General features: G+C 37.3%; 1 protein-coding gene across 5 annotated transcripts in view; it reads right to left on the reverse strand.

The window, feature by feature from the left end:
* Nucleotides 1-19,767, reverse strand: part of CFAP44 (cilia and flagella associated protein 44) — a 154,228-nt gene that overhangs the window by 101,833 nt on the left and 32,628 nt on the right. For all 5 annotated transcript variants that reach the window (XR_010118452.1, XM_055260149.2, XM_063630025.1 and 2 more), the window contains 9 exons: nt 18,071-18,287; nt 15,898-16,012; nt 12,811-12,975; nt 10,544-10,699; nt 10,199-10,246; nt 9,507-9,606; nt 8,879-8,973; nt 5,504-5,713; nt 4,740-4,850 (listed from right to left, as the gene is read on the reverse strand). Coding sequence is in view for 4 of the 5 variants with exons in the window: in XM_055260149.2 (XP_055116124.2) it covers nt 4,740-4,850; nt 5,504-5,713; nt 8,879-8,973; nt 9,507-9,606; nt 10,199-10,246; nt 10,544-10,699; nt 12,811-12,975; nt 15,898-16,012; nt 18,071-18,287 (1,217 nt within the window). In the remaining variant the exon portion in view is untranslated. The remainder of the gene's footprint in view (nt 1-4,739; nt 4,851-5,503; nt 5,714-8,878; nt 8,974-9,506; nt 9,607-10,198; nt 10,247-10,543; nt 10,700-12,810; nt 12,976-15,897; nt 16,013-18,070; nt 18,288-19,767) is intronic.

Below are 19,767 nucleotides of genomic sequence, written 5' to 3' on the forward strand. Positions count from 1 at the left end.
TCAATGCAATCCCCATCAAAATAACAATCACATTCTTCATACACATAGAAATAAATTCCTAAAATTTATACAGAATCACAAAAGACTCAGAATACACAAAGCTATGCTGAGCGAAAAGAACAAAGCTGGAGAAATCACATTACCTGACTTCAAGTTATACTACAGAGATACAGTAACCAAAACAGCATGGTATTGACATAAAAACAGAAACACAGACCAATAGAACAGAATACAGAATGCAGAAACAAATCCATACATCTATGGTGAACTCATTTTTGACAAAGATGCCAAGAATATACATTGCACAAAGAACAGTCTCTTTAACAAACAGTTCTGGAAAAACTGGATATCCATATGCAAAAGAATAAAATGACCCCTATCTCTTGCCATATACAAAAATAAAATCAAAATGGATTAAAGACTTAAACTTAAGACCTCAAAACTATGAAACAATTAAAAGAAAACATTGGGGAAACTCTCCAGGACATTGGACTGGGCAAAGATTTCTTGAATAACACCCCACAAGCACAGGCAAGCAAAGCGAAAATGGACAAATGGAATCACATCAAGTTAAAAACCTTCTGCACAGCAAAGGAAGCCATCAATAAAGTGAAGAGACACCCCACAGAATGAGAGAAAATGTTTGCAAACTATCCATCTGACAAGGAATTAATAACCAGAATATATAAGGAGCCCAAACAACTCTATGGGGGAAAAAAATCTACTAATCCAATTTTAAAATTGGGAAAAGTTCTGAAGAGACATTTCTGAAAAGAGGGCATGCGAATGGCAAACAGGTATATGAAAAGGTGCTCAACATCACTAATCATCAGAGAAATGCGAATAAAAACTACAATGAGATATCATCTCATTCCTGTTAAAATGGCTTTTTTCCAAAAGACAGACAATGCCAAATGCTGGCAAGAATGTGGAGTAAAATACACTGTTGGTAGGAATGTAAATTAGTACAACCACTATAGAGAACAGTTTGGGGTTCCTCAAAAAAACTAAAAATGGAGCTAACATATGATCCAGCAATCCCACTGCTAGGTATATACCCAAAAGAAAGGAAATCAGTATATTGAAGGAAATCAGTATATCTGTACTCCCATGTTTATTGCAGCACTATTCACAATAGCCAAGATTTGAAAGCAACCTAAGCATCCCTCAACAGATGAATGGATAAAGAAAATGTGGTACATATACACAATGTGTACTCTTCAGCCATAAAAAAGAATGAGATCCTATGATTTGCAACAACCTGGATGGAACTGGAGGTTATTATGTTAAGTGAAAAAAGCCAGGCACAGAAAGACAAACATCACATGGTCTCACTTACTTGTGAGCTAACAATTAAAACAACCGAACTGATAGAGATGGAGAGTAGAATGATGGTTACCAGCGGCTGAGAAGGGTGGTGGGTGTGGCAGGGGGTGGGGTGCAAATTGGGGATGGTATATGAGTAAGAAAAAATACATAGAATGAATAAGATATAGTATTTATTAGCACAACAGGGAGATTATAGTCAATAATAATTTATTGCACATGTTAAAATAACTAAAAGAGTACAATTGGATTGTTTGTAACACAAAGGATAAATGCTTGAGGTGATGGATATCCCATTTACCCTGATATGATTATTATGCATTATATGCCTTATCAAAATATCTCATATACCCCATAAATATATACATCTACCATGTACCCACAAAAATTAATAATAATAATAATAAAGACCAGAATAACTCTCAAGATTCTGGCTTCAGTGACAGGGAAAATGGAAGCCCAAGAATAATACTGGAGGAAGAACATGTCTTAGAGAAACTATAATGAACTCCATTTAGATACCTCAAAATTGTCTTCACAAAAATAAAAGATCACCAAGTTCTGTCAATTCTCTTTTCTAAATATCTCTTGTCTACACAGTCTTTCATGCTCTAGTCACATCACAGCTGCCCAATAGATCCACCTGCCCCTGACCTGGCTCCCTTGTATCTTCTCCACACTGCTGCCAAAGTGAACATGGTAGTAACCATGGCAGACAGAATGGCTCTGTGTGTACATGGGACCCTTACTGGAACCACCCAAAGCCATCAGGCAGAAGCTTAATACTTTATGCTCAGATATGAGGTCTGATATTTCAGCTGGTAAGGGCTAAGACCTATTGCAATTTGGACAATTAAAGTCTGCAGCAGGTCAGTTACATACAGTAATTTACTTTTTACTTTAGTAATTTGCAAATGATATTAGAAATACAAGTACTAGCAAGCAGCACTGCCCAAAATGACTTTTAAATTATGCTGTTTTGGTCTTGTATGTTACAGGATGTTTGTCCCCTCCAAATCTCATGTTGAAATTTGATCTCTCATGTTAGACATGGGGCCTAATGGGAGGTGTTTAGGTCTTGCGGGTGGATGCCTCATGAATAGATTGATGCTTTCCCTGGGTGGGGAAGGGGGTGGGTTCTTGTTCAATTCATTCCCAGGAGAGCTGGTTATTAAAAAGAGCCTGGCACCTCCCAACTCCCTCTTTTGTTTGTTTGTTTGTGATAGGGTCTCACTCTGACACCCAGGCTGGATGGAGCGCAGTGACGCGATCTTGGCACACTGTAGCCTCAAGCAATCCTCCCACCTCAACCTCCCGAGTAGCTGGGACTAGAGGCATGCACCACCACACCTGGCTAATTTTTGTATTTTTTGTAGAGACAGGGTTTCACTATGTTGCCCAGGCTTGTCTCAACTCCTGCACTCAAGTGATCCACTTGCCTTGGCCTCCCAAAGTGCTGGGATTACAGGTGTGAGCCACCGCACGTGGTCTCCCCACTCTCCCTCTTGCTTCCTCTCTTACCACATGATCTCTACACAGGCTAGCTCCTTTTCACCTTCTGACATGACTACAAGCCTGTGAGGCCCTCGCCAGAAGAAGATGCTGGCACCATGCTTCTTGTATAGCCTGCAAATCCATAAGCCAAATTGCCCAGCCTCAAGTATTCCTTTATAGCCACACAAATAAACTAATAATTACTTTTAATTTTTTTAAACTTATTTTGAAATAAGTATAGATTTACAGGAAGTTGAAAAGATAGTACAGAGAGGTATCACATACCCTTCACTCAGTTTCTACCACTGTTCACATCTTATGCAACTATACAAAACCACCCAGGACATTGACATTAGTATAGAATGTGTGTACAGCTCTACATCATTTTTTCATATGTGTAGATTTATGTGAGCATCATGACAATTAAGACACAAAACTATACCATCACCACAAAGGTCTCCTTCAAGCTACTTCTTTAATGTCACACCTACTCCCCTTACACTCACCACCCCAAACCCTGGCAAATGTTGATCTTTTTAACTTTGTATCTAAGGAAGTGAATGAAGGATGCATGTAATATTATATGTTGTGATATAAACATTCATGCTTTCTCACAGAGCTTCCTTTGCAGCTATCAATCCCTTCACCTGAACCATCTGTACCTATCTCTTATTCATTTGGTCATATCCTACCAATTTCTCAAAATCAAGGTACAATAATACAAAATAATAACTTAATTTTAACTTCTTCCTTTCTTGATAGTTCCCTGCTCTAAATTCACAGCACACATTCTCTATACCGGGGTGTCCAATCTTTTCGCTTCCCTGGGCCACACTGGAAAAAGAAGAATTGTCTTGGCCCACACACAAAATACACTAACACTAACAACAGCTGATGAGCTAAAAAAAAAAATTGCAAAATATCTCATAAAGTTTTAAGAAGGTTTATGAATTTGTGTTACACCTCATTCAAAGCCCACATGCATGCAGCCCACAGGCTATGGGATGGACAAGCTTGGTCTATGCCATTGATATTTTAGTCACCAATTCCTTTGTGAAACCTTATTTTTCAATGATAAGGTATATTTAACTTTTTAAATGTATATTTTTTTCTCCTTGAGAGACTATTTTGTACTGCTTATTTAATCTACCACAATGCCTAGAAAAGATAGAAACAATGAGTATTTGTTGACTAATTTAAAAAAGCATTTTGTAGATAATACTAATATATTTTATGGACCTTTGTTTAGAAAACTTAAAGTGGATCACCAATGTTACTCCAATAATCCTGATGGCACTTCTATGCAATTCATCAGTATTATCTTGGCACCTGGCACAGCACTTGGTTTAGACAGTCAATCAATATTTAGATGACTGAATTATCATATGCTCACATTTAGTAAAACTGGAGACATTAAAAGAAATTAGTAATCAATACTGAATTACCAATTGCTAAGAAAGAAGAAATAAAAGGATAGAAAAGAAAATAGATGCGGATAGAGGGCAGAGGAGAAGTAAAGAGATAAAGATGAGGAAAAGTACATTCAGACCTTAGAATTCAGCTTCTGATTGTCAGAGAGACTGACTGACCCAGGTGAAAGCATTTTGACATGCCGTGCCTGTGGCCAAAAGTCCCATTGGAGCAAAGCCTGATATAACCCTGGGTTTTGAGAGAGGATCGTGGTCAACTAATAAGACCATGGAAGAGAAAGGAGGCAATGAGGAGAGAGTAAGGCTCCTGAGCCATGCTCTAGGCCAACCCTAGCAGCAGCCACCTGAGCTTTCTGTTGCTGCATCCCTGACCCTCACTGCAGGAACCAGGAGTGGGCTAAAAATTCCACCTGCTATTCTCTATCTACAAGATAGTTTCACTATGTAGTAATTGAGATTTAAGCAGGAAGACAAATAATAATGACTTACGTGAGACATAGGAGACCACATTAACTGACACACAGGTCCAGGAGTATTAATATAACCAATTGGCTTATAATCCCTTTCCACTTCAAAGAAGAAAACAGTTTGATCTTTACTCTAAGGAAAAAGAGACACACCGACAAATGAATATTACTATGAAATCTAGTCTATAGATCACAAAAAAGCATTTAATAGCATACGCTCTCTCTATCTACACTGGTCATATATCCCAGATTATTCTAGGAGAATTCTTATTTCTAAAACTTGCTCCATTTTCCGCACTAGAACATTTGGAAAACGATGTGTTTCAGTATGTGGTTCTGAAAATATGATCACCATACTTTCAGAAATTCACACAAAAAATTATACCACACATATGCTCACCTATTAGTGCATAAAGAATTTACACGGTTATTCTCTTCATTTATGGCAATTCTATATAAGAACATATCTATGCTGAATAAAATACTGATTATAAATAATACAACTAGCATGGTCCCCAGTTGAAATTTTCAATTCACCTAAAATAAGCATTAGAATTCAATTTGTAAGAATTTTTAAGTGTTATTCACATGCTCCAGCTCTCTTCTGATTAAAAAGAGGGTTATTCACAGATTACACTGAAAGAATATGACTACAAAGAAAGCAAAATATGAATATATTGATAGAAAATGAATTTCAGTAAATTAGACACGATGAAGTAGGAGGACTTATAAGGCAATGTTAACTATAAAATTTCAACAAGAAAAGAAAGGAAATGTACTGCTTACCCCTGTGGCTAGAATTTCCCCATCACGTTCATAAGCTAAAGCAGTGACGCAAGCAGTATGGGGTTTGAAAACCTGTTTCAACTGAATATCAGCATCCAAAATTTTCTTCCTTCCTGCAAAAATTGTGAGCCCTTTTGGATCATAAAGTTCAAGAATTCGAACAACTCCATCTTCAAATCCTACAATAATTTGTGCTCCAGTGAAGTTTACCTTGGAAAAAATTAAAGATAAGGGACCTGAAACTAGTTAATTGAGAAAGTTGTACTATATAACAGATATTTTATTTAGACTCAGGTAATTTAATATTGGCTGCCCATTGGCAATTCTTTATACCACTTTCTGGTAACCTCTGCCCATTCTAGCATAGTTCCTTATAACCAATGACCACAGGAAGGATAAACAACGTTAATTCAAACACTGAATGAACAAACAGCAGAGTGTCTGCCTACCACATGCTAAGCACCTATCATCAGCAACTCAGTGGTGAATATAAACAGACTCAGTGCTTGGTGTCACAGAGTTTTGGTCTAGTGAAAGGTGCAGACATTAATCACATAAATGAGTGTGAAATTATGAACTGAAATAAGTGCTAAAAGAAAGAAACGTATTCTCTGAGAGCATATAACAAAGAAGGCTGACCTCGACTTATGGCTTCCCTAAGAAAGAGATGGTGGAGCTGATAACAAAAGGATGCTCAGAAATTAGCTAGGTACAGGAAGGTGGGACAAGCACTCCTAAGAGAGAATTTAACTTGTGCAGAAGTCCTGTGGCAGGAAATAACAGAACTCAAGAAAAAGTTATAGTCTGACTAGAGTAAGAGAACAATGTTTCCCCAGGAGGCTGGAGAGGAAGACAGGCAGGCAGCAGATCACAAAATGGCTTCCATGTCACAATAAGAAAAGTCTTCATCCCAGAGCAGTGGAAAGCCATCAAAGTGTTTTTAGTTGGGTTCCAGGGGGAAGTGGTAGTGACATGGTCAGATTTGCTATTTTTAAAATGACATCCTAGCTGCAGTGTGGAAAATAGATATGAGGTGGTTTGGATAGGATGCTGGGAGAACTTTTGAAAGACCTTTTAAGATGGCTTCTACACTTCAGGAGAACTATTGGTCTGAGGTAATGTAGTGGAGATGAGGGATATGAACATATTTTAGGAAGAGGTATAATGGCCCTACTTGGTATGATTGGATATGGGGAATGAAGCAGAGGGAGGAGTCAAGGATGACTGATAATGGCACTTACTGTGACAGAAAACACTGGAAGGGAGCCAGGTGTGTGTATGGTTTGTAGTTGCTATTGTTGATTTAGAGAGAGGGATGATTGGGGATGTGCAGAAGATCACGGACTTAGTCTTGGAAACATTGAGTTTGAGGTCCCCTTGAGATTTTAAAATAAAGATATCATAGTCTGCAGCTTAGAGGAAAAGTCTCAGCTAGACATGTAAACCTACCAATGTCAGAATGTACCAAATCTACTGTCTTGGAAGAGCCTGGGCATCCTGTAGAGCTCAGTGACCATCAGTTAGGAGAATTTGCGGAATAAAAAAGCTGTACACCATTCAACTTCAGTTGAATGTTGTTTATCCAATAAACATTTACTAAGTGTCTAAATGTACCAGTAACTATAGAGGCACTGGAGATGCAAAGAAGAATAAGGCATGGTTGTCACCATGAAAAACAGTCTAGTGGGAAGACAATAAAGCGCATAATCTTAGTATGCTGTGATAAATGCTGTAAGAGATACACACACAAGCACTAAGGGGAAAAAAATCACAGAGGAAGGAGGCCCTAACTCTACTTGAAGGTAGATTCATGGAGGGCTATGCAGAGTTGATGTCTGACCTGAGCTAAGTCATAAAGACTGATGCATAGCCTTCCAGAAAGGTAAGGGGGTATGGAGAAGGGACATTTTAATTGTAGCTTAAAATCCATATGATCATTACTTGAATATAAGCCTAAAAAAGGAAACATGCTGTGAACATTACACGACCATCTGAATAAACAATTCAATTACCTGGATTGTAGTTTTAAGACTTCAGTTAGGAGTGTAACTAGATTAGGATAGTGAGTAAGCTAGGTCTGCCAATCCAAATGCTCTGTCCTTTCTACTTACTCTAGCCTCATCATGAAGATGGCTCTGTTCCCTGGACTAAGTTCTCTTTCTGATCTTGATCCCATCATGAAATTCCCCCTAATTCCAGTTATATCCACATTTACTTTTAGCCTGGAATATTTTCTCTTTAATTTCAACCCAAAATAGTAAATATTAAATATTTCCCCAAATACTTCCATGGCATTTTAAAAATATGGCTGCAAATCTTTGATGGGCCTCCCATGGAGAGATGGGGTTTAAGTTCCCTCCTCTTGATTCTGTATGGGGCTTGTGACTGTGTGACTGCTTCACCCAATCAAGTATGGTAGAAGTGATATTTTGACTTCTGGGGAATGGGCCATAAAAGGCCATCAGCTTCTGCCTTTACTGTTGGAACACTAGATCTTGGAGCACTGAGCTACCATGTAAAAAGTATGTGACTGTCCTGAGGCTGCCATGTTCTGATGAAACCTAAGCCACATGGAGAGGGTATTAGGTATAAACACTCCTGTTGGCAGTCCCAGCTTAGCCTAGCCTTCAAGTCATCCAATCCAGGTGACAGCCTTGTGATCAAGAAGCCTTTGGATTATTCCAGGCCCAGCCATTCATGTCTTCCCAGCTGAGTTCCCAGACACTCTGAAGCAGAGACAATCCATCCCTGCTGCCACGCGAATCCCAACACAAAGACTACATGAGCAAAATAAAATGATTATTTATGCCATTACATTTTGAGATAGTTTATTATACAGCAATTGATAAATGGAACAACTCTCTATCTCAGCGTAATTTTTTTCTATAGTTCTTATAATTATCTAACATAACATGTACTTAACTTACTTATTTTGACTACTGTCTCTGCCTCCCTCCCACTAAAGCATAAGGTCCATGAGGGGCAAGTATTTTTTGTCTTTTTATTCACTGCTATATTCCCAGAATCTAAAACAAGGCCTGGCACATTGTTGGCACTCTGTAAATATTAATAGAATGAATGAAATTAGAGTCAGATGGATCGAGGCTAGATACACAAAGTTCTGCTGGGAAATTGCTTTGCAACATGAAACTGTTACAAATCTACAGGTGGCAAAAAATTTCACTAAAAACAAGACCAAACCCGTAACAACAATCATGGTAAAGATTTCTATTACATTCTGACTAAATAAACTAACTTAAAACTTTTATTATTCCTTAAAATTCTGAGTCAGCAAATATCTATATTTCCAGGAAATAGCATCGATATGCCATATTACCAATAGATTCTGGTAGTTCATTATAATAACAAACTTACCATTCGGGGTACCCAAACAAGGGCAGTACCTCCTTGTTTGAATTTCATCTGGGCCAAAGGAGTTTTGCTAGCAAAATCATAGATTCGAACGGAGCCTATGGAAAGACAGTTTTAAAAGAAATACATAATTTTTTAAGTCTTGGCTCACTTTTTACATGTTGAATATTATAACAAGAAATTTCTTAACTAAATCAGTCAATAACTTTCTTTTGTAAAAAATTTCATGTACAACCTCAAACAGATAATTCATAAACATGAATAATAAAGAAGAAAACAGATGATTGACTGCTGGGTCAATTTCACCTTGCATAGTCCATATAGATTTGCCATAAGTTAAGAAGGAAGAAAGGAGACGGAAAGAATAGAAAAAACACAAACGTGGACAATATCAAAACGAGCAGCATTTTCATGAGCAATTTACAGATTTTGTCCTTCTTTTAATCTCTCACAATAACCATGGCTGCTGCGTTTTGTGCCCTCTCCTCTCCACAACTCACCTCGCTTGCATTCAAGAGGCTCCCCTTTTGGGAAAATCCCCAAATGCTCTTAAGTCAAACACACATAAAAATTTTACTGCAAATAAAACAAAACAAGGCCAGACATATTTTAATTAAGAGTTCCTACTTACAATCCAAGCCAGTTGTGGCCATGAGATAAGTGAGAGGAGAAACAGCTACGGCTTCAATAGCTCCAGAATGGAAGGAGAAGAGGCATTCTGGGTCCTGGGTCTGAGAATAGATAGACAGCTTACTAGATCTCAAAGACAGGGTAACAAAGAATTAAGATCAAGTTTAAAAAAATGCAAAGATAAAAATATAACACGTGTGATTTTATTTGGATAGAAATAAGAAAAAGCCTAAAAAGTTAGAAAGAACACTGGTTCAGAATTAGGAGAACCAGATAGAGTCCTGGGCTTTGCCCTTAATGGCTGTGTGATTTTTGTGCAAGTCACCTCAAATGCCAGTTTCAATTTCTTCATCTGTAAAATGAAATGATAACAGCTGCTTGCCTACTAAATAATGTAGTGATGAGGATCACATGAGATAAAATAAATGAAAATTCCATATATTTATAAAAACTATAAAGCACTATATAATGTTAGGTATTGACACTGTCACTTTTCTGGTAAATTATGCTATGAGATAGATTCTTTTTTATGTAAAATCATAACGAAAGAGAGAATTCTCAAGAGTAGCACATGTTGGGCAAGTTCTTTATGAGGACCATGATCAAATATGGAGAAAGATAAAGAATACTTTAAAGACAAATAACAAAAGTTTTTACTATGAAAGGGGAAAATAAGAATAATAGGCAACTTACAATATTTGAAAAACTAAGGTCAAGCTTCCATATGGCTCCACTGGCATCCTAAAAAAAAATTACGTAGTATTTTGTTTTATCATTTTAAACTCATCAAATTTTTTAAATGTTCTTCCTATGATTTATTAAAGTAAGGACAAGCAATAATATCAAAAGCTCACATATATTTTAAAGTATAATAGAAATTTAATAAAAACAACTTCTATATTTTAGACTAAAGCCACACAATAAGCAATCTCATAACACTTAACAGTTAAATGGACTTGTAGCCAAATCAATCATACTACTATTTTAATTTTTGGTTCATGTAATGTTAAAGAGCCAAGAGAGAAGAAGGCAACACACCTGAGCCAACCAAAAGTTATTTCCAGTTTCATTCATTTTTATCATAGAGAAGAGATTCACATTCTTGTCTACTTGAAGTTCATTAATAGGCTCAATCTCCAACAATCCAGTTTCATCTATTATATCAGCAGTGTCTATTGTCTCAAAATCCCATATCTTGTAAAATGAAAAGAAAAGACTTTAATCGATCAGTAGTTTCTGAACATTTATTTTCTAAGCCAGAAAAACCCTGATTTTTTTTTCAAAAGTCATTTCTTTTTCTTTCATGAAAAGCAACAATGAACAGGTGTGATAAGAACACCAGCCAAAACCTGACCCCTGAAATTTTACTCTGAACTGAGGTATGATAAGTTATTATAGTTTCCTTTATGTTTATAAAGATTAGTGAGAAAGTACAGCCTTGCATAAGAATTCTAATTTATCCAAAACAAATTTTATTTCAAGGTTTCTATTAGGTCTTTTTTTACATAAAGTGGCCATAGGAGTATATGGTTCAGTTGTTCAGCAAGACATTATAATGAACCCTGTTTTCTACACACCAGCAGGCCCCTGGAAGGGGGAAATACACCTTCTTGCTTAATGACTCAAGCACTATCTCATTAGAAGCAAAGAATATAGATGTAGATAAAGTCTCCGTTAGAAAATGTTTCTCTTCCTGAATATTAATATTTCACACTTTACTATCTCATTGGGAAAATCTGGCATTTCCCCAAGTGCATACCACCAAACATGTCTCATAGTAAGTGAGACAGTAAATGTTACTATCTGACAGTGAGACAGTTAAGTGTAGATTGTTCATTGGGAGAGGAGTCCAGAATACTACAGGAAGAGTGAGGGAGCACAGTTTTACCTCACGGTGGCAGGGAGGCTCAGCAGGACCTCCCCTGTGAGGGACCAAAGCTCATTCTGGACAGTTCTGGCGACATACCCTGCCATGTGATCCTAGACTGAGTAACTGAGACTTTGAGAAAGGAACTCTGGGAAGACTGTCCCATAGATTAGCCTGGTTGGGGGAAGAGGGAAATATCTGAGGGTCAGGGTTAGGGTTAAGGATCAAACTAGGATCAGACTAACCCCTGGGAATTGGGCTAGGTTTTTTCTAAAGGGTAAGAGGTAGAGATTTACTGTGTGAAGGACTGAAAAGACAAGGACAGACTCTGAAAAGAGAAGCAAGCTTAGGAACTACTGGTGTCCATGAAGGGATCCTCTGTGAAACATTTAACTTCTTTTCTCCTGAGGTTCTCTCCCACTTGGTATTTAGACATTTTGGGGTAACGTATATCTTGGAAAGATAGCAAATATATCATATGACAAAATAAAGGACACAAAAGATTCTCAGAGCAATGTGTGAAATCTAACAAGATTAAATTTAATATTGTAAATGTAAAAACATACACTGGGGCTCAAAAAGCCAGTGGTAAGAGGACCCACTGTGGGAGATATGGGTTAAACAATATTAAACACAGTAAGCTCAATCGGTGGCAACAGAGTGACCAGACTCTTAAAAAAGAAAAAAAAGAATCTTACTTTTGATAACATTTCTTAAAGAATGTCAATAGAACACTACCACTTTCTTATGAAAGGCCCCACTGAAAATATATACCAAGAGGACTACAAGGCAAATCACAAGGCCACAGGTTGACCAGCCACAGCAGGATACTCATTAACAGAAAGTGCTACACAGAGTGAGTGGAAGAAGTGTGACAATAGCAATCAAGGGGACTTAGATGCTGGAACTTAGATGTTCCAGCTTAGCCCAGGCTTTGGGCAAGAGAGTATCCCCAAGAGAAAGCAAGTGAGTTCCCTAGCATAAGGAGCAAGAAGAATGTAGTATCCATAGGCAAACTCCATCAGTTCACCTCTGGGTATATTTCTAAGTGGTAACCTCAGTAAAAAATAACTAACAAATGTTCAGCATCTTTGTTCCTACAAAATGGCCCATTCATACGGAGCCTTTTGGAAGGATATGTGGGTCTACTGTTCATCTTGTGCTAACATGAGTTTTCATCTTCTGAAGCTATTATTTCAACAGAATCAAAATAACAAGAGGCCCTCTCAAAAAGTTTCAGTGGTAAAATGCAGTAAATTAATTTTGACAAGAATGCAAATATTTACCACAAGAGAAGCAATATTTAAAGAGAGTTGGCCTTAGGAGTAAATGACTGCTGATCTCCTTCACAAAATAACCTTTATGAGAAATAAAACCCTTTGGGTGAGCTACAAGTCTTAAACATGGGTGCTACCGTCCAAGTATCAAGAAAACTTACCCTAACATATCCATCTGACCCAACAGTGATAACTTCACCCTCATACAGCGTTATCTGGTTAATGGGACCATTGTGACATGACTTGCTTGTTCCTCGACAGAGCTCCACTTTGATCAGACCACCTTCCCAAAGCAGCATGTTGCCCCATTCTGACCCTGAGAGCACCTGACAGGTATGTGGAAAAAAGAAATGTGCATTAAAACAGGTAAGTGTATGTATTTATGCCTCAAATAGTAGGTGAAAATTATTTTTAAGGTTATTTTTATTGATTATAAAATTTTTAAATGGAAAAATAAAAAAATACAGAAATGAAGACCTCTACCCCAGACACAACTACTAATAACACTTTGATGTATTTCCTTCCAGCAATATGATCAGTTTTACATCTTTTTGATTAGGCTGTATGTTGTTGGTAATTGTTCATATATGTATACAATAGACTTCTTGGTACATCTCTTAGGACAAAAGACAGGAGTGGAATTAGATGAGAGTCTACTTTTTAAAAGTAATACTATCAAATTTTAGATATTAGATAACTTGTAAGGCCAGTACTAAATTAAGTAGATTATAGCATAATAGTATCCAATTTCAAACAAGGATAATCATCTAAAACTTTTCTCAAATTAATCTGTCTAATCTGGCATTTTCCCAAGTGCATGCCACCAAGTATTAGTTGTTAAGATATTTAACAAGTGTCACAAATAAAGTAATATTTATTGAGTACTGACTCTGTGCCAAGCACTGGTTCAGTACTTTATATATGTTAAGTTATTTAATGCAAAAAACCATATGAACTAGGTACATTTATCAGGGATACCATGCACACTTGTGCATGTTGGGTACTTCATTCTCTTAAAACAAACAGCTTTTTCTGACTCCCACAAAGGAACCATATGGGCCAATGATAGCCCTGACTATTATTATCCCCATTTTACAGAGGAGAACATTGAAGCACAAAACAGTTAAGTAACTTGCCCAAAACTACCCAGTCAGCATTCTAATCCAAGCAAGGTAGCTCAAAACCTCCTATTCTAACTGCACAGCCTCAGAAGGCAGTTGCTAGGATAAACAAAGTCAAACAACTTTATTTTCTCTAGGACCCCTGGGAACTTTTAATAGAGATGTATTTGCTGGGAATCACCAAGAGGAATTTTTAGATACAAAGGAATTTGACTTAAAAAGTCTTCTTTTTATGGAGCTTCTGTACAGACTGATGTTCCATAAAAATGCACTTTGGGAAACTCTATTCTAATTTTTGCCTGCATGCTCTAGAGGTCTACATTTCCATTTCCCCCTTATCTAGAGAAACTGATGATTTTATTCAGTCTTTTATCTCTTGGATCTACCTATTTTTTAACAACCCTACTGACTTTGCTGATTCTGTTCTTAAGCCTCAGCCATTTTATGGTAGTCTTTAGACTTATTTTCTTCTGTCCAGTGATGAAAGCCAGCAGTGATGACAAAAACCTATAAGGCATTCCTTTCTGAAATGTGACTAATATCTAGCTTCCCTTTTCCATTTGTTCTGAGAAGTCTAGGCCCTTGATCATCTCTTTTTAGATGACAGCAACAGCTTCTATTCTAGCTCATTTCCTTGACTCCAGATTTCCCTTCTAATCAACCTGGTATTTTATGGCCAAATTTGTTTATTACTTCTTTCATTTGCAAGTCTACTCTTCCCATGTAGAGTAGTTCTGCCTACCTATTAAACTCCTTGTACACTAGGACCCAGTCATACTTCTCAACTGAAATTCTCCACTTTTTGCCAACATAAATGGTTTATTCCAATCTGCCCTCTAAAAATTTGATATTTATTTCTAATGCTAAACATTTCCTTTAGTTGCTCTATCATTTAAAATGGCTTATTTCTTCCCTATATCTATACAAATTCTACCAACACTTTAAAAAATATATCTCATACCAGGTTTTTAACAAGGATTCTATTGATCTTTATCTTAGCTTAATTCTTACAGTATTGAGAATTGGAAGCTGGGATGATTTAAGATCATCTCATGGATTTAGATATATAGTTTCGCCAGCATCCAAGGCTTTTTACTTCCTCCTATTTACCATGCTTTTGAATTGAGAATATTCAGTCGGGTAGATGACTAGACCACTTGGTTCCTTAGAGTAATATTTGTATGCTGGCATTTACTTACAACTGAGATTATCACAAATAATAATGCATAACTCATTCTAATAGGAAGCTATGTAAAATATTGATAGAGAACTAATCCTAATTAACTATTGTTTCAGGCAATATGCCTATAAATTTTATAAGAGGAAGAAAGGAAAGAAACTAACAATATTAAATAATAAATTAACAGATTACAGTTGCAGTGTTGCAGATGCCTCTATAAAGTGGTTTGCTCTTTCTGAGTAATAATCTGACAATAAAAATAAATGCCACATGGTTGTATATAACCTTTGACCCAATAAGTCTTCTTAGATCATGATAGCAAGACAAAATGGGGAAAAACAAGTATATAAATACTGCAACTCTGTGACATAATTGAAAGTAACAAATATTTGGGAGGCCGAGGTGGGTGGATCACGAGGTCAGGAGATCAAGACCATCCTGGCTAACACGGTGAAACCCCGTCTCTACTGAAAATACAAAAAATTAGCCAGGCATGGTGGGGGGCGCCTGTAGTCCCAGCTACTCGGGAGGCTGAGGCAGGAGAATGGCGTGAACCCGGGAGGCAGAGCTTGCAGTGAGTGGAGATCGTGCCACTGCACTCCAGCCTGGGCAACAGAGCGAGACCCTGTCTCAAAAAAAAAAAAAAAGTAACAAATATGTCATTATGTTAAAATATGAAAATGCTCACATACTTTATATGTGTGTACAATATTTAGTAAAAAGAAAATAGAAAGTGGTAGGTAAGTATGGATTATGACAATTTCAGGGAAATATTTTAATTATAATTGATAATTGAAGAAGTAAAATTAAATGTTCATTACATTTACAATGATAATATCTGTTACTGGCTGAGCTTGTTAGAATGTAAGATATTTTCACATACGTGTGCTTTCATATATGTACTTGAAAACACAATTTTAATATTGTAGAATAGCAGCTGTACTCACTTTCCCATCTGGGAGCTCCATGTAGCCTTCTATATCAGTAGTGGTTGTTTTGCCAAATCGACCTAGTGATCCCTGCAGCTTGAGACCTGTGAATGTAAAAGCCATTTCCCAGAACCTACAAACAAGAAAGACACTGAATGTACCTCAAAGATATTTTATTGATTTTTATTTTAATATGACCCAAATATTTACATATTTCATAGTTGCCTATATTATTTCATTCCTTCATTCATTTATCTGATTAAGATTTATTAAGTATCTACTACCTGTCTGGCAAGGTTCTAGGCAATGTGAATTCTGCAATGATCAAAATAGGCGAAAAATAAAATTTCCTGTTTTTGTGCATCTTATATTTTAGGGCTGTGCTACCTAATGCAGTAGCCTCCAGCTATGTGTGACTATTTAAATTTAGATTTAAAGTAATTAACATTAAATAAAATCAACATTTTAGTGTTTCAGTCACACTAGCCAATTTCAAGTGCTCAGTAACTACATGTGGCTGGCAGCTATTGTATTAGACAGCATAGAACATTCCCAGTCTGTCAGAAAGTTCTATTAGACAGTATTGTTTTAGAAGACATAAAAGTTTTCCAAAGAACTCTAATTTACTAGCTGTGTGACTTTGAGCACTTTTCTAGACCACCCTATGCCTTCATTTTCTCAGGTATAAAATGAGAAAATTAGTAACATCTACCTCATAGAATTGTTGAAAAATTCTTAGAACAGTGCCTAGCATATGAAAGCAGTCAATAAATGTTATTACTAACATTTTCTTATTAATAGTCTAAACAAATGGACAGGATGATGAAGACCACGTAGAAAAAGAAGACCTATCCAAGTAGATATAAAATAGATAATGGAGAGTATCAACAAGCCAATCATACAAAGCCAAAAGCCTAGATAGCCAACATCCTCTCCAAAGGAATCGTAGGTCCCCTGATGATATGCTTCCATATACTCTGGGTTCCTTCATAGCACTTCACACACGAAATTAACTGTTCAATGTCTGCCTTTTCCCCAAAGATATGGGGCATAGAAAATACAGATTTTACTAAATAATCAGAAAATATAAGAAATTGGAAATTTTTCGCATATAGCTAGCAGAAGGTTATTTGAGAATTCCCCCAAAGATTACAATTAAAAATCTGCTCAATTAGTCTATATTTCTAATAAATGAATAACAAAAAGACCAGATTTAAATTGAGACAAGAGGAATTCAGGATGGATAAAAATGTCTTTCTCTTAAAGAGACACTGATAATCAAGTTATGGGAAGCTCTGGGGTGGTAGAAGATTGTTACACAAATGCATGAGACAAAATGGAAGAAAGAGAGAGAAAGACAAGATCATTCCATCCCGGAAATAGACGAGGGTATGATATAATGAAAAGAGCATGGAGTTTGGAGCAAGACCTAAGATCAAGAGTAGGTTCTGCCACTGTTTCGTATTGAGTGTTCCTTGTCAGGAATGATATTGTGATAATTCTTGTTTTACGGATGAAGACTGAGTTGCTACAAACAAGAAATTCAGTAGTGGATGTGAAAGCTCAATATAAATTTGGAAATACCATCCCGATGTTAGTTATTAAGACACTACACAAACTCTTTTAGGAGGTGGGGCCTACAAGAAGGCAGCAGGCTATATTTAAAAATCCTTATTTAGCTGGGCACAGTGGCTTATGCCTGTAATCCCAGCACTTTGGGAGGCTGAGGCGGGTGGATCACATGAGGTCGGGAGTTCGAGACCAGCCTGACCAACATGGAGAAACCCAACTCTACTAAAAATACAAAATTAGCCAAGCGTGGTGGTGGGCGCCTATAGTCCCAGCTACTCAGGAGGCTGAGGCAGGAGAATCACTTGAACCCAGGAGGTGGAGGTTGCAGTGAGCCGAGATCATGCCATTGCACTCCAGCCTGGGCAACAAAAGCGAAACTCCATTTCAAAAAAAAAAAAAAAAAAGCCCTTATTTTATCTATGCTCTTTGCAGAAATAAAATCCCACATATCTAATTAGAAAAGGTGCATTACTAGTTAGCTTTTAAAATAACATATTTTTAAATAATTCTAATGTTAACCAAAACAGCAAAAAAAAAAAAAATGTCTCCAGCTCTTAGATCCTCTTAGAAAAATACTCCTGTGATATCTACTGGCACCTCTATTGGTTACCCAACCTACTTGATGTGACCTGATCCCGATGTAGTAAGCTGCTCTTCATTATCAGGATTGAAAGTAACCTTAAAAACTTCCTGAGAAAAAGCTTTTGTCCTCAGTATGGGTTGTTCTTCTTTCCAGTTCCAGATAGTCAGTGTGTAGTCAGGGTTGCTACCAACAGAGGCCAGCAAGGTACCGCTGTAGTTAAAGTCCACATAAGCATATCCCTTCTCAGTCCCATCTGGAAGGATAAATGGAAGCCTAATAAATAAGGACACATTTATTTCATTTTCAAAACCATATTGTAAAAAAAAGAGAGGGAGTCAGCCCATGGTGATGTAAGAATGCCAAGAATACCCTAAAGGAACAATTCCAAAAACATTCACCATCTTTGGCTTTAGAATGAATTACGTGATATGAAGGGGGAGGGTAAAGAAGTCTTAATCATATATTGCATGAGAAAAACACTTTGAGAACATATTCCATTTTATGACTTGGGGAGAAACACAAACGCGTATTAGATAGCAGTGTCAGAAACATTAAAACCAGAGTGACTCCATCTGGAATAGGAGCTGGGTAAAATGAGGCTGAGACCTACTGGGCTGCATTCCCAGGAGGTTGGGCATTCTAACTCACAAGATGAGACAGGTGGTTGGCACAAGATACAGGTCAAAAGACTCAACTGATATAAACAGGATGTGGTAAATATGCTGGCCAAAACCCACCAGAATCAAGATGGTGATGAAAGTGACCTCTGGTCGTCCTCACTACTCATTATATGCTAATTATAATGCATTAGTATGTTAAGGACACTCCCACCAGCACCATGACAGTTTATAAATACCATGGCCACATCAGAAAGTTACCTTATATGGCCTAAAAAGGGAGGAACCCTAAGTTCCAGGAATTGCCCACCCCTTTCCTGTCCGGAACCTCATGAATAATCCACTCCTTGTTTAGCATATAATCAAGAATAACTACGAGTATTCTTAGCCAAGCAGCCCAAGCCACTGCTCTGCCTATGGAGTAGCCATTCTTTTATTCCTTTACTTTCTTAATAAACTTGTTTTCTTCTTTTTTTAATTATACTTTAAGTTCTAGGGTACATGTGCACAACGTGCAGGTTTGTTACATATGTATACATATGCCATGTTGGTGTGCTGCACCCATTAACTCGTCATTTAGCATTAGGTATATCTCCTAATGCTCTCCCTCCCCCGCTCCCCACCCCACAACAGGCCCCAGCGTGTGATGTTCCCCTTCCTGTCTCCAAGTGTTCTCATTGTTCAATTCCCACTTATGAGTGAGAACATGCGGTGTTTGGTTTTTTGTCCTTGCAATAGCTTGCTGAGAATGATGGTTTCCAGCTTCACCCATGTCCCTAAAAGGACATGAACTCATCCTTTTTTATGGCTGCATAGTATTCCATGGTGTATATGTGCCACATTTTCTTAATCCAGTCTATCACTGATGGACATTTGGGTTGGTTCCAGGTCTTTGCTATTGTGAATAGTGCCACAATGAACATACATGTGCATGTGTCTTTATAGCACCATGATTTATAATCCTTTGGGTATATACTCAGTAATGGGATGGCTGGGTCAAATGGTATTTCTAGTTCTAGATCCCTGAGGAATCGCCACACTGTCTTCCACAGTGGTTGAACTAGTTTATGGTCCCACCAACAGTGTAAAAGTGTTCCTATTTCTCCACATCCTCTC

This window comes from Symphalangus syndactylus, chromosome 21 (genome assembly GCF_028878055.3).
Source record: "Symphalangus syndactylus isolate Jambi chromosome 21, NHGRI_mSymSyn1-v2.1_pri, whole genome shotgun sequence".
Taxonomy (NCBI): domain Eukaryota; kingdom Metazoa; phylum Chordata; class Mammalia; order Primates; family Hylobatidae; genus Symphalangus; species Symphalangus syndactylus.